Source organism: Protopterus annectens, chromosome 9.part0 (genome assembly GCF_019279795.1).
Source record: "Protopterus annectens isolate FY-2018-M chromosome 9.part0, PAN1.0, whole genome shotgun sequence".
In the NCBI taxonomy this organism is placed as follows: Eukaryota; Metazoa; Chordata; order Ceratodontiformes; family Protopteridae; genus Protopterus; species Protopterus annectens.
In genome coordinates, this window is record NC_056743.1 from 462605542 (window position 1) to 462621390 (window position 15849).

Below are 15849 nucleotides of genomic sequence, written 5' to 3' on the forward strand. Positions count from 1 at the left end.
TTATACCCACAATAGGAACACCTCTTAAAACCAAAGGGTTTTTCAGGCTTTTCTGCATTACAGGATAAGAAGCACCCACTCACCACTAAACACACCAAAAATACAACTAAAAATGTAAGTAAAAGTTAGTGGGAAAGCCAACGGGAAGGCGAGAAGATCCCAAATGCCAGGGAAAACTACAGGAAAAAACTGCCTAATGGAAGGCTGGTTGTAACAAAAGATAAGCTAGCTATCAAAAAAGAAAAGTTTGACTTACAGGAAGTTTTTCAGAAGACAGAGAAAATTCACTTAGCTGTGGAGGGGCTTGCAATCGCATCTGTCTGGAATGGTGGCAAGTGAGATCGGATTGTTTGAAGAGGAGTGAGGTATCATGGGAGAGTGAGGAATGAGGCTTGGATCATATGTCTGGAGGAAATGTCCAAATTGGATCAGAGGACAGATCTGAAAGACCCATTCGTGATGCATAATGAAATGGACAGCATCAGATCAGACCAGCTAGGAAATCCAAGACTGCTGAAATGGGTGCCATGAGTGGGTTAATGTGATGCTGCTGGGTTCAAATGGAAAACCTTTTCCATTTACTTTTATAAATCTTCCTGGAAGAAGTCTTATGGGAAGAAACCAGAATCCTCTGAACTGGGGAAGAAAGCCGGGACTGTCTAGCCATCATCGGAATTGGAGAAACCATGGGGTAATTTCAGGTTGTGAATATCTGGATGGAGCTGCCCTGAGGGGTGAGACAGAAGATCTGGAAAGGGTTCCAGCGTCCATGGAGGACAAATCAGATGAGACCAAGCATGGACTAGAGCATCTCTTGGTGACTGTCCCTGTGGAGGGATCAAGGCAAGTACCTGCTGCATTTGTTTTGAGGGGAGAAGCAAAGAGGGTGCAGCAAGTTTGACCTCATTTAAGGAAAATCCTGTTTGCCACTGACCGATTCAGAGATGACTTGTGGGGCATCATGAAGATTCTGCTGAGCCTGTCCACCAGTATGTTGTGCTCCCCTGGAATGTGCATTGCAATTAGAAAGTGGATGGTAGAGACAGCCTATTGCCACACACTCACTACTTCTTGACAAAGTGGGGTACGACCTGGTTCCACTTTGTTGACATACCACATAATGGACATGCTGTCAGTTTAAATCACAACTCTCCCTAGAAGGAGAAAACAGTGAAGTGTTTGCAACACTCTAAGCACCACACTCATCTCTAGGATGCTGATACGCAGGTTGGTCTCCTGGGAAGTCCATGTGCCTTGAACTGTCCATCCCAGGTAATGCCCCCCCACCCCAGCTGGAAGGAATCTGTAGTCAGCATGGAGATGGGAGTAGGGAGAACGCATGATCAACCTTGTGTGACTTCAGGATCATGAAGCCACCACAATAAAGAATTTCTGCACACCCGAGGCAGTCTTATAGGATGATTCAGGGGTTGGTGCAGAAGGGACCACTGCACCAACGTTCACTGAAGAATTCTCATATGTAAGTGAGCTGTTGATAGTAATGTTATTGTTGCAGCCATAGAGCCCAAAGCCCTGAGAATAAAATTTGCTGGAGGAACTGGGACCACTAGCATTTGTCTGATATGCGTCCTTAGGTGACAGAATCCTTTGTGGAGGAAGATAGGCCAGGGTTGTGTTTGTGTCCAAGCAGGCTCCTACAAAATCTATCATTTGCACCGATTGCAATTGAGACTTCTGAAGATTTATAGTGATCCCCAAGGCTGAGGCCAATTGTAAAAGAAAATCCCTGGCCTGAATCAGAAGATGCCTGGTTGGTGCGACTAGGAGCCAGTTGTCCAGATAAGGAAGCACATGGAATCCCTGCAGTCTGAGGTGGGCTGCAATCACTGTCATGCATTTGGTAAACACCCTGGGGGGCTGTGGTGAGAACAAATGGAAGCACATGGAATTGGCAGTGACTGGCTCCCTGTCTGAAATGTAGGTACCTTCTGGAGCATCTGTTCATTCTGATAGGATAGTAAGCATCCTTCAGGTCTATCGAGCAATGAAGTGTGACCATCCTGAATTTCATGTCATTCACAGATTTGTTCAGGTAAGTTAGGTCCAGTATGGGCCTGAGGTCCCCTGTTTTCTTTGGAACTAAAAAGAAAAGAATCAGGAGTATATCCCTGATCCGCATTAGTGTGGGGTGGACCTCCTGGATGACTCTGTCTTGTATGAACTTTGCAATTTCCAAAGTTGCCGCCTCCTTCTGATTGGGTGGAACATCTAGGAGGTGTTGTTTTTGGCTTGGTAAGGTTTAAAAGGGAATGGAGTAACCTCTGGATATAATTCCTTGTGCCCATTGGTCGTTTGTAATGGCTAACCAGGCTTTTAGGTGCAAAAAGCAACGTTCCCCAGACTGTCTCCAGAGATGGACAGTCGAGGAACTCTTCAGGGATGCTGCAAGAATTTCTCCTAAGGAGAATGCAGAGACCCCTGACTCAGCGGATCTCCTCTGCCATGAGAGCAGCATCTACCACTCCAATTATTCCCCCCTCTGCCCCGGGGTAAAAATATCCCGGAGCGTCCTGGAAATTACCTTGGGGACCTTCTGAACCACAATTTCAATCCCCCATGCTGATTCCTGGAAAAGGACCTCTGTGGGGTAGAGAACCGGATTCCAATGGCCAGGGACTTTCTGTGTTTCTCACTGCAGGAGTGTCTCTCTCGTACTGTCGGTCCAAATAGGAAAAAACTGTCAAAGGGGTCACTGACAAATGATGCCTTAAAATGGTTCCCCAAAATCACACAAAGTACAGTTTTGTACCTACCATAAATGTAGATGTCCGAACTGGATAGCATCTGCAGTCATAACAAGTGGGTTGTCCTGTCGTCAGGCAGCCCTGCAGTCGGATTCCAAAGTCGGCTGATGTCTCCACCCGACGTCATCTCTGCTGGTCTTCGGGTATAAAAGCATCAGCCGACGCCATTTTCCTCAGTGTTTCTTGCCCCAGATGCCAGTAGCCCTCTTGCAGGGTAAAATTTGGATAGATGCCAATGTTTCCAAATAGATAGAGGTAAACACAACAATAAGCATATATGTAAATATATACAAACAAATACACCATAAAGACTCCCCAACAGCTAGCTATTAGGAGGGTAAACACCCTAGGAGTACCACAGAGGGGAAGGAGGGAGTAATCCTGACTGCAGATGCTATCCAGTTCGGACATCTACATTTATGGTAGGTACAAAACTGTACTATGTCCTTCATGGATGCATCTGCAGTCATAAGTGGGTAGAATACCATAGCCAACTAGGGGAGGAGGATAAAGGTAGATTATGGTGTGTTTAAGATCCCTTGCAGTACAGCAGTGGCAAACCCTGCTCGGGATCTGGAATAAAGAGGCAAATTATAATGCTTGGCAAATGTATGCACGGAGGTCCAAGTAGCCTCAATAATGTCTTTGGTTGCCACAAGAAAGCTGTGGTAGTGGCTGTTGCCCTTGTAGAATGAGGTCTTATGTTCTGTGGAATTGGTTTTCCATGGAAGGAGTAACAGTATCGTATGCAATTTCCTATCCATTTGGAGATTGTCTGTTTGGAAATAGCTTTTCCTTCCTTCCAGTTGCATAGGCTACAAAAGTTGGTCAGTCTTTCTGCTATTTTTGTTCTGTCCAAGTAGTAGCGTAGCTGTCTATGTACATCCAAGGTATGCAGTATTCTTTCCCTCTGTTTTGTGGGTTGGGAAAGAAGGAAGGTAGGTGGATTGCCTGGTTTAAAGATACTCTGGATACCACCTTAGGCATAAATGTAGGATTAGTCCTCAAGGACACTCTATCTTGGTGGAAGATTAGGAAGGGTTGCACTGCCATTAAGGCCTGTAGTTCTGAAACCCTCCTTGCTGAAGTAATTGCCAGTAGGAAAGCAGTTTTCCATGACAGGTGTTGTAGGTCTGCTGTTGCTGCTGGTTCAAAGGGTGCTAGTGTCAACTTTTCTAGCACAAAGTTTAAGTCCCAAGCTGGTAATGGTGGTTTCCTGGGAGGTTTTACATTCTTGATTCCTCTGAGGAACTGCCTGAGCAAAGGGTGTGAAAAACAGGAGGATCAAAGCTGTATTCTGCTGAAATAGCTGATGCATGTATCTTGATGGAGGAGTAGGACAGGCCTGAATGAAGAAGTTCGCCAGATACTCCAGAATGTTAGGCATATCTATGTTTGACACATCTTTTCCTCTTCGGTACTCCAAATGACAAACCTTTTCCATTTTCCAGCATAGTTCTTTCTTGTTGAAGGTCTGCGTGCTTCAAGAATAATGTCTTTAACTCTTTGGGAAAGTTCTGGATTAGCTGCTGCTATGTGATGTTCCATGCAGTCAGTTGCAGTGTTTTTAGGTTTGGATGTATGATGCTGTAGTTGTTCTGAGTTAACATCAAAGGCATCAGGGACATGTTGTTCGAGACATGCTCGTCAGTAGTGGATACCAGTGTTGTCTTGGCCAGTTTGGGGCTATCAGGATTATCCTTGGACGTTCTTCCTTGATCTTTAGCAGTACCTTGTGTATCAGAGGAAGAGGAGGAAATGCATATGCTGTTAGGCCTTTCCAGTTGAAGGAGAGTGAGTCCACTTTCCATGCTAGTGGGTGGAATGTCCTCGTGCAGAATTTTTCGAGCTGGTGATTGAGAGGTGATGCGAATAGGTCTATCTGTGGCATTCCCCATTTCTTTGAGATGGTCTTGAAGATGTCGGTGCAGCTTCCATTCGTGGGCATCGAAGTGGTTCTGCTTAGTATGTCTGCTAGAGTATTGTCTTTCCCGGTACAAATATTGCCTGTAACTGAATGTTGTAGCTGAGTGCCAGGGTCCACAGCTCCAAGGTCATTCTGCATAGGGGTATGAATGAGTGCCTCCCTGTTTGTTGATGTACCACATGACTGTGGTGTTGTCTGTCCTTATCATCAACTGGCCCTCTTGAGGAAAGGTTTGAACTTTTGGATTGCCAGTTTTACTGCCAGCATTTCTTTTAGGTTGATGTGCAGGTGAATTTGATCCTGTGTCCACAATCCTTGCACGCATTTGTCCAGCATGTGGGCCCCATCCTAGATCTGAAGCGTCTGTTGTGATGGTCTGGCTTGGTTGACATCTGAAGGGCAGGCCTGGGTTTGACTGGCATGCCTGAGCCCACCATAGGAACTCCTGTTTTAAGCATGGAATTAGTGGGATTTCTGTTTCTAGACTGTGTCTGTGTTGGGACCATAAATTCTTTAGGTACCACTGTAGTTTCCTCATATGTAGTCTGGCAAATGGGACCAAGATTATGCATGATGCCATGAAGCCCAAGGCCTGTAGAAATTTTCTTGCTGTTAACTTGTTCAGTTTTGTTAGTGCCAAGAAGTAAAGAGGAAGTTCTTTTTGTTTTCTGTAGTCAGGAATGCCATTTGTTGTACTGTGTCCAATTCCGCCCAAGAATGTCCTTGTTTGGGATGGTATCAGCCTTGACTTTTGTAAATTGACTGTGTATCCCAGTCCTTGTAGCAAGTAAATGACCCTTTGTAAATCTGTTGTCAGCTTGCTTTTGTTGTCCCCTTGTAGCAGGCAGTCGTCCAGGTATGGGTAAATTTGAATCCCCTGTAGTCTGCAATGGGCGATTACTGATGCCAGGCATTTTGTGAATACTCTGGGCAGTAGATAAGCCAAAGGGCAATGCTGAGAATTGAAAGTGCTCTGATCCTGCAAGAAATCTGAGGTATCTTCTGCAGATTGGTCGAATTGGGACGTGCAGGTATGCCTCCTTGAGATCTAGAGTTACCAGCCAAGACTCCTTGCCCAGCATGGGAAGAAGTTGCTGTAGGGTCAGCATTTTGAATTTTGGGACAATGATGTATGTATTTAAGGTGGACAGGTCGAGAATTGGTCTCCAACTTTTTTCCTTTCTTGGAACTAGGAATAGTCTGGAGTAGAACCCCTTTCCTTGTTCTGCTGTTGGCACTCTTTCCACAGCTCTCATGTTTGCTAACTCCATTATCTGGTAGAGCCTCTGTTTTTTGATGTGGAGGTAGATTTGGCATTCCTCTTTTGACTGGTAAAGTGTGGAAGTGAAACCGGTAACCTTGATCTATGGTTTGTAAAATCCACTTGTCTTTTGTTATGTAGTGCCAGTTTTTTGAAAATAAGGTTAACTTTCCGCCTAGAGGAGCTGCTATTTGTTCCCTGGTAGGCGGATTTAGGATTAAGTCACTGTGGCTGTGCTGATGTAGAGGCAGTGGCTGTGTCTGTGCCTCTGTTGTTACCTTGCCACTGTCAGCCACTGTAGGCACCTCCTCTGGATGGGGTTCTGCCCCTGGAACGTCTATTCCTGCGACATTGAAATCTTGCAGAGTCAGGAAAGGACCAATTTTGGCAGGCCAGTTCCTGCTAAACCTTGGGGTTGGACTTGCAGGAAATCTTTAACAGTTTGAACAGATTTTGCCTTTTCTTCCATTTTCTTCATGACCTGCTGGGCAGGTGTACCAAACAAACTTGTCTTGTCCATAGGAGCATCTAGCAACTTAGCTTTAACATGATCCGGTAAAGCTTGTTCCTTTAACCATGCATGTCTTCTTATCACTGTGCCTGTCATGGCTGATCTAAATGAAGCCTCCAGTGCATCATAGCCACATTTTAAAGAATGGTTACTAACCTGTTGTATGTTATTTACCATCTCTAATACATATTTCTTATCAAGAGATTCATCAGTAGTTAGCTTTTTAGTTAACTGATCAAGCATAAACTCTTGGTATTGTATCATGTGAAACTGACAGTTTAAAGCTCTAGCTGAGAGAGTAGCTGAAGTGTAGACCTTTTTACCCCATCTGTCTAGTGACCTTGCTTCCCTTTCAGAAGGAATAGGGTTTTTAGCTGTGGTTGCGGCTACTGCCTTGGGACCCTGGGAAATGGTTTCTGGGTCTGCAAGAGGAGCCTTGTAAAGGTGGTGATGAGTATCTGGCACCCTGTAAAATCTGTCTGGTTTGGCAGGGGCTGGGGGTAAAGAATCTGGAGCGGAGCAAACATCATTGAAAGCATCATCCACCACAGAGAGAACAGGAGGTATAGCTAAGGGCCTGTGCTGTGGTAGGTGCAGAAAAGTCCTAAGTCTTTTCTGGAGTCTGAAAAATCCTGTTGCTGCCATTGGAACTGTTCTCGCATGGCATGCAGGGTTTCTCCAAAGGAGAATTCTTCTGGTGGGGAAGCAGCTGGAATGGAATCTTCAGCATCAGAATCTTCGAAATTGGAAAAGGGAGCCTCAGGCTGGTCAGTTATGTCTGATTCATGAGCAGAATCATCAGAAGACACTGGCTCAGGGGGCTCTGCCCTAGGTCTCTTCTCTGGGGGCTGAGAGGCCCTGTCTGGGTGAGATTGAGATCCTCTAATTAAAGAAATTAAATCTTCTGCCAAAGAAAGCATTTGAGAACTAGAAGAGGGCCTGGATGAGGGGGGTTTAACAGGCACTGATTTAGTAGTCTTGGCTGCTTTAGCCCTGGTGAAGGCCTTAATGGACATGGCTGCTGGAGGCCTAGCAGCACCACGTGCTGGGGTAGAGACATCCAAGGGATGGTATCTGATAAGTCAGTCACCGTAGTGGGTAAAATTTCTGAGGTCGATTCAAGAATTGTAGCAGGGGCCTCAGTTGTAAGAATAGGTTCAGCTGTACTTTGAGCAGTTTTCTCGGTTTTGTTTGCTTTGCCGTGGTTTCGCCGAAACTGTCGGTCTTTATCTTTGCGTTTTGGGGTAGTCGGAGAATCCGGCGACATAATGTACGCAAAATCAGTACCGAAAAACTGTTCTGCAAACTCCGACCGACGCCTAAGCGTTCGGTTGAAAGAGGCACAGGCCGAACAGGCTGCTACGTCGTGGGCTGGGCCTAAACAAGGCAGACAGTAAGAGTGGAAATCTTTATGAGGTATTTGTTTCCCACAGGTTAAACAATTGTTAACTTTTTCTGACATCGGCTGAGGCAAGAAAGAGTCCTCAACGGGGTACTTAGCTTTAGAAGTCTTAAGTAGTATTCGGTAGAAGTAATCTCTGGATCCGACCGACCGGCACTTGCGAACAGCTTCTGCTTGGGCGGCGCCCACGCGGCAAGAAAGACTGGGGAAAATGGCGTCGGCTGATGCTTTTATACCCGAAGACCAGCAGAGATGACGTCGGGTGGAGAGCGACATCAGCCGACCCGGACTTTGGAATCCGGCCGACTGCAGGGCTGCCTGACGACAGGACAACCCACTTGTTATGACTGCAGATGCATCCATGAAGGACATCCACATCCAGGCATGACACTGAATGGCAATGCGGAAGTGGTCACCCTAGAGGTACCCCCTCAAATGCATGACAGAGGAACCTCATGGACGCATTGGAAATGGACTGCAGAGTGGCCATACTGAGTTCGGAGAAGTTCCATTCCTCTGCCATCATGGGCGCAGAGCTGGAGCTACAGAGATCCTTAAGCAAGTCCCTCTGTAGCCTCAAAGTGGGAGAGGTAGTTCAATGCTCTGAGGGGAAATGTGGAAGAAGCGTAGACTCTTTTTCCAAGTCTGTCCATAGCCTTAGTCTCCCTGTTAGGGGGATGGACAGTAGAGCTTTCCTGGGCAAGTACTTTATTGGTGACCAGCACAACCACCATGACATTTACTGGAGCAACAAGCAGCAAACATCAAGGACTATGGCTACAGCTGGTTAAGCACAAAATAAGTAAATCCAAATGAAAGACATGCTTTGCAGTGTGTCAGTTCGCATTGTTTTAAGTTTTCTGTCTTACAGTTATAGTAAGAACCAACAGAGGTGGTGACATTCATAATGAACTGACTGTGCAGAAATCAGATGGATATTTGAGCTACAGGCTAGTATGGGTAAAGGGGTTAAATGATCATATTCTCTTGAAACCGGTGTTAAGATTACATGGGTTGAGGCAGTGATTTTAATTTGTACTTGCCTAATTTGCTTAATTGTCTTTTATATATAAAGGCTGTTTTTACTTGATTGTGAGAGATGTGATGAAGCACCTAGTGTTGGAGTGAAAGCACTCTTATGTTTTGGTTGCTGTTTGTGAATTAAAGCTTTTATGCAACGGTGTAAGCTAGTTATTCTTTCTTTTGCATCTAGTGGAATACCCTTCGTCCAGTGGGGTTTATCCTGAGGGGCACTGCGAATTTTGCCAGTTTTTTTTGGTATCGGCTTTGCAGCATATGGTTCTTTTCATGCCTTGCAGACACTGGGTCCACTAGGGATCTGCAGGACAGGACACCCAGGATGCAGATGGACCGGTCCCAAAAGCCTCCAGAAACACAGACTCCTCCAGGGTGGGGTTTGGGGCCAATTAGCCACCTCTCTGACAAAGGATTTCAAAAAGGTCTCCAAAGGAGACAACAGGTGAAGATCTACTGGACCCCCCCTTCATCGAAGTCCGTGTCTGTCATGAGAGATTCCTCTGAGGAATCTAGGTGCCTCCTTTTGCACTTTTTCTAATGAGGAGCCTCCTCTGTGGGGTGCTCTGGGAAGGTATCAGAAGAAGTCTGGGCTTCCACAAGTGGAAAAGACTGGCGGCCCTAATAGGCCGGCTGCCCCGGTGGCAGAAGTGAGGTCACTGATGCAGGGCTAAGGAGGAGAAGGGGTAGATCCGATACAGTAGGAGCTGGAAGTCTCCTAGGAGCGGAGAGAACCCTCTCCACCACCTTGAAGGCTAAAGGACTCCCGGAGTCCCGAGGAAGCCTCCACTGCCCGAAGGGTCAGGAACAGGACAGTCCGCAGTCACCAGCAGCCCTCCGCTTCCTGGGGAGTTGATGTCAGGCTGTCAAATGCCAAGGCACTGAGGGGAGTCAAAGTCATCCCCCGGACTCCATGTCGAGGCTTTGGCTCTGAGACGTGCTTGGCCCTGAAGCAGGTTGGAACAGAGTGAGTCAAGAAAGCAGTCACGCTCTAAGAAATAAAAACTATCGGACCCAACAAACCGGCCCCTGGATCTGACAGATCCAGGAGCTCCAAAGCAGCAGGCCAGATCGGAGGAGATACTATTTTGCAAGGGGAAGCTTTGCTTGCAGATCCCATAGGGGATGGAGCTGGAATGACCCCACCCCCCCATCTAAATCTGCATACAGCAAAACTTCCACATCAGCCTGTCCATCTCATTCTCAGACAGGCTCAGAGAGGACCTGATGGAAGAGGAAACCGAGGATGGCCTGGAGGGATGTCTGGGAGAGGTCTCTTGAGGAGACGTGCTGAGTAGCACAAGTTCTGGCCCCAAAGAGGTGACTGGGGTACAGGGCGGAAGGTTAGTTGCTGAGACTGGAGATGATGGACTCTTCTCCAAGGTTCTCGGGACCTTTTTAGGAGACTCCGGCAAAACTAAGACGGAGGTGTTTGGGGACTGTTTCTTAGGGTCCCTGGCCTCCTTTAACTTTTCAGTGGGGGTTGGAGCCCCTGAGACAGAAGGAACAGCTGGAGAAGGAGGAGGAATAAGGCCTAGAAGGACCATTTTGTTTCTTCCATCTGCAATGGGCCAGAGGAGGAAGGCCTTGTAGATGGAACAAGCCTGCTTAAACTGGGCAGGACCCAAACAATATACAAACTCCTTTTGGGCATTAGATACAGGAATCTTGCGCTCACAGGAAGTGCATTTTTTAGACATAGTAAAGGAAAGCATAAAGGAAAGATAGGAGACAAAAAAGATGCAAAGACAAACGCAGTAGAAAGCTACAATAAAAATACTTTTTTTTTTTTAAATTTAGAACAGAAACTTACGGTAGATTTTAAAGAAAAGGCTGGGCAAAGGACATCCATAGTCTAAGCCCAACTTCTCCTTTTTAGAAAGAGGGAAGTGCCCGACTGCAGTCACTGAAAGGCTCCGAATAAGCCTTTGGCCAATACCAACCAATCCTCTTTCACCCTTTAGCTGAAGGGAACATTACTGCAGATGTCACTTGAGTTTATGCTTCCTTTTACTGGAAGTGTCTATAGAAAACACTCAAACTTCTGGTAATCCTCCAGGAATCTGATTCTTCAACATGGCTGTAAGGATGACTTTGACTCCCCTCAGTGCCTTGACATTTGACAGCCTGACATCAACTCCCCAGGAAGTGGAGGGCTGATCCCTCCTACTTAAATGCTGGCAGAAGTGATTCTCCTCCTCCACCTCCTGTAGTGGACATAGGAGCAGTCTTGAAAGACATGCCAATCTCTCAGCTTTTAGTGCCTTCACAAGGGGCAACACCAGAGGGGGTCAAGAGGGAAGGGACCAGAAGATGAACCAGGGGCTTCAATATGGCCATGTTAGAGTCGCCCACTGAAGCCCAAGACAAATAGGAAAAAAGGAAGGAAGCAAAAACCTCCCTGGTAATTTTTTTCTTCATGGGGAGAAAAGGGAAAATGTCCAAGGAGTCATAACCCTGGTCTATGATGCTGCCTGCAAGATCTTTCAATTTTTTGGTTTATTACATCAGTAAAAGGGCACTATTACTGGATCTTATAGTCTTAGCAGTAAAGGAGAAACAATGTGAACAAGCCTTAATGACATGTTTTTTCGTAGACAGAAAAGACAAGGTGTTTGATGAACTTTGTATGATATCTGTCATCCACACGAAAACTTCTTTCTCCTACACATATATGCTCACAGAATAGATGTAAATTTTCTCCCACAAATTGAAACTTGGTCTTCAAAGGGGTAATTATCTGCTTACTTTGTGATAACTAGCTGACCTCTGAACCTAGGAAGTCATAGAGAGAGACTTGCAGGTTGCTTCAACGTCAAGAAAGTTCTGTATATTGACAGTCATATGTCTATTTTTATGTAAGCTCACTGTTGAGCTCTAATGGTCGTACATACGAATGGATGGTGCCCTAACGCTTTGGGAAGATGGCGGAAGGTCTGGTCATTGGCAGGATCTTTCCTTAACAGACTGCAACAGTAATCTAATGATGAACATCTAGAGAATCACTCTTACCTACATCGGTATCTGGATTGGGAAAATTACTTGAGCATTCTGCTAGTTTCCTTTTACACAATCACTTGCTATGCTCTCTTGGTGGAAACTTAGCAAAGAGTAAAACAAAGAGGACAATTCTGGCTCAGACACCCTCCTGCATTTTTGCGGAAGAGTCTCAGGCCTTGTCCCACTGCTGAGATGTAGCACTTCTTCATATTTAAGTACTGATTTATACGTGCACCTATTGATATTCCATTCATTCTTTTACAGAAGTTGGTTTCAAACATACCGGAATAAAGGCAATACAGAGAAGTACACACAAGACAATTAAAGTACAAAGGCTGCTAGTCTCAACACAACCCCAAAGGAGAAACTGCATGCTGGCACTGTTTACATGCAGTTATCTCAGAGACCAATCATTCAGATGGGAAAGGATCATTGCCATTTAACAGTTACTGCATTATCTGAAATGATCATTCTTGACAATGTTTCAACTATTTTTATAATGCACAAAGTCCAACTTGGAACATGCACAGATGAATATTTTAAACTTCTGATTTTCGTGTAGATGCAAGAATGCATCCTAAATTACAATTGTTTTTGTGGCACCAGGCACTGTATGACCACATCTCCCAATGTGTTACCTGCAGAATCAGGAACAAAGCCAAAAATCTGGGACATACTACCCTAAAATCTGTGACACTTTCTAAAGATCACACACCATTCACTTAGTAGCAGAACAAGACTCTGTTAATATGCATTTTCTTAAGAAAATGAAGTCTGCAACCATAGAAGATGACGACATGCAATGGCTTTAATCCTCACCATTTTGTCACAATATCTCAAATTCTACAACAGATACAAATGCGAGACATAATCAGGGACAGTTGAGAGAGAGTAGTATCAAGGTCAACAGTACTGCTTCCCTCGTTTTCACATTACCATGTGATTCAGTTGTTCCATGACACATTCTACAATTTCTGATTTGTTCTCCAGCAGATCAGGAGCAAACTTTTCATTCAACCAAGCCTAGAAAAAAAAAAAATTATATCATGAAGTGGCTCTGCTCTAGTCTTCAGAAGTTAATAGAACATATCCCGTGACAGGCACAAATGATGAGAAATTAACACAGATACATTGTTGGGGAACAAAACAAATTAATTATTGCTCAGTGGAAGAGAGTTTCATAACGGTATTAATGAACAACTTTGCAACCAAACAAAAATAGTATCCTTTCACTATAACGCTGGTGCTGTGAAAAGCAGCTCTTGGCTGCACAGCTGTTAGATGCTCCCGTTCTGTAGACTCCACCTCTACACTCCCAAAATGCCCATCCCTTACAGAAGCCAGTAGTTCTTGACTACCCAAAAGGCTATTACAAAAAGTCAATTCTATAGAAAAGAACTACAATGTGGACAGAAAATAAAATGCTTCCAGAGCCAGTTTGCAGAAATCCAGCTCTATGGTGAGTAGCCAAATAAATTCAGATAACTCTGGGTGCAGTACTGTTAGGATAGAGTCCCTAACTATACCCTCTTAGGAGGATGCCCTGTGGAAACATGCCATAGGTCACAATAGTCCTCAAAAGGTGGATAAGCATTTCTAAGTCACATCCAATCCATAGGCGATTTGTAAAGTTAGAAACAGAGAATCAGGTAGATATTTAACAATCATCATCCAAGGAAGCATTATGGAAGAAGTTAATGGAACAAAGGATTACCCTGCTACAGACTGCCCGGAAACATCCAAGAGTTTTTTGTCTATTTGTCATTACAAAAAAAAAATTCAAGTTACAATTCATCAACTTTCTTGTTGTCTCTACCCTTGCAAATAGGTTATCCATTTTTTTGTCTTGTCTACAGATCAGATTTCCCTAAATTGCTTGTGAACTTCTGTGGTATGTATAAGCTGTCGTCTTTGACTGGCAAGAAGATGAATAGATTGAAATGTTCGATTAACTGTCTACCTTAAAGTGATTTGCCCACATTCTAAAACTTACCTTTGTACCACAGCATGACATGCATAAATTCCCAAACATTTCGTAATATGTGGATACCTTGCACCCACATCACTATGGACAAACAGGGAACTTTCACTTCAAGTGATACAGGCAGAGAAAAACATCTGCTGCAGCCAGACTTTAATGGGTACACCCTACGCATGCGCAAATGTGTCCCATTTAAGTCTATAGACTTAGCACAAGTTAGTTACCCTATGGCAATGTCATAACTGGAGAAGCTACATTTTTGGGGGCCAAGGTTCACTAAAAAATTTATGAAGCTTTTTATTAAAAAATATTTCCAAAAATTAAGGAAGGGCAAGTAGGAAAATACACTGCAGCACTTGACTCATATGCTGTGATGTGCGTAACAAATTATGGATTTGTTCAGAAAAATAATATCCTTTTGAAAGACTTTACCCGAGAAGAAACCATTAGGTTTGAACCTCTGATATTTTTCTGGGTAAAAGTAACTACCTTCTAAGACATGTAACAACTCCAGCTTAGGGGTAATGTGAGCTTGTTCAACAAAAATAAGTATCAGAGGGAGATAAAAGTTATCCAAGAGAGAATCCTGGGCAATATGAAAATTAAAAATGCCTGCTAAACAACCTGAATCAAAGTAACACAAAACAAATGGAAAAAAATGGAGAAAAACAAAACTAGTAACACCAAGTTCCTCCGCTATACAGGATTTCCAATGAAGGCAGTCCCACTGGTACAAAACGTAATGGCAGAACGAAAAACTGTTCAGTCCATGACCAAATAATAGTAGTAAAATAATGGTTTATTAATTAATTCTTAAAACAACCAATTCATTAAGCGCTTTCATTTCCTCTCTGGAAACTTCATCAGAATGCATCATACTTGTATGCGGACATTTTTATATATTAACTGCAGATTCAATTGAATAATCAAGTAATCAAATAATCAATTCAAAGGTCACTGTTGCATACAGTACAAGATATTAAAGTGCCTTCAAGTATGTATATAAGAAAATGTGTCTAAAAACTGTAACACCATTAAAAAACAAATATGTAAACATGTAACATCATTAAAAAATGTAACATCATTAAAAAATGTTCCATAATGCCAAATGCCACTAACTGTGGATATGCATATTTCAGCCTTTTTATGACCTCCACATCACAAACAGAGTGTAAAAACACTTCAGTATAAACACACTTTGGTACGAAAATCCCTCCGTATAGCTTCGTAAAAACTTTATATATATATATATATATATATATATATATATGTATAATATATATGCATGTGTATGTGTATATGTAATCTATTTATTTGGGTTCATAATCCATATAAAATATGTATTATATACCTAAATACTACATTAGTACCTAAAAATTTTCTAAATATAAAGTGCAACATGAATACAAAATTAACATATTTTAATTTAATTCATCTGGTGTGACCAAAAGTATACTAACAATACTGTTTATATTCTCAGTTTCTAGTATGTATTTTATACCTTAATCATATTTCTTGATAAGACGTGGGATATTTTTAAGAGTATGCCTAATAAGCTAGAAATATTTAATAGGCATTTGTGTTACAGTTTTAGAAGGGGTCTTAACCTCAAAAATGTTTTTGAGAAAACTAAGCAGGAGAAGGGTGAAGAAATGAGTAAGAAAAAGGGAACTTTCCGATGTGGAAGATGTTCCCAATGTACATTTGTAGCGAATACATGAGATCTATTGATACCCACCATCCCAATAATTCTTAAGAGTAAACATCATACTTGTTATACAAGGGGGATTGCGTATTTAGCCTATTGTACCTTCTGCTGGGCTTATTATGTAGGGAAGACGGAAAGACATCTGTGACAGAGGATTTATGAACATATGTATGATGTTAACAGGAAAAGAGACAGAAATGCACTTTATAGACATACCTTGGTATGCACGGAAGCCAATTTCAAATTTTGGATTTTAGAA

At 43.4% G+C, this 15849-nt stretch overlaps 1 protein-coding gene across 2 annotated transcripts in view; it reads right to left on the reverse strand.

Annotated features, from left to right (window-relative positions):
• Positions 1–15849, reverse strand: part of GINS4 (GINS complex subunit 4) — a 630005-nt gene that overhangs the window by 455282 nt on the left and 158874 nt on the right. For both annotated transcript variants that reach the window (XM_044083002.1, XM_044083001.1), the window contains one exon: positions 12838–12924. In XM_044083002.1, coding sequence (XP_043938937.1) covers positions 12838–12924 — 87 coding nt within the window. The remainder of the gene's footprint in view (positions 1–12837; positions 12925–15849) is intronic.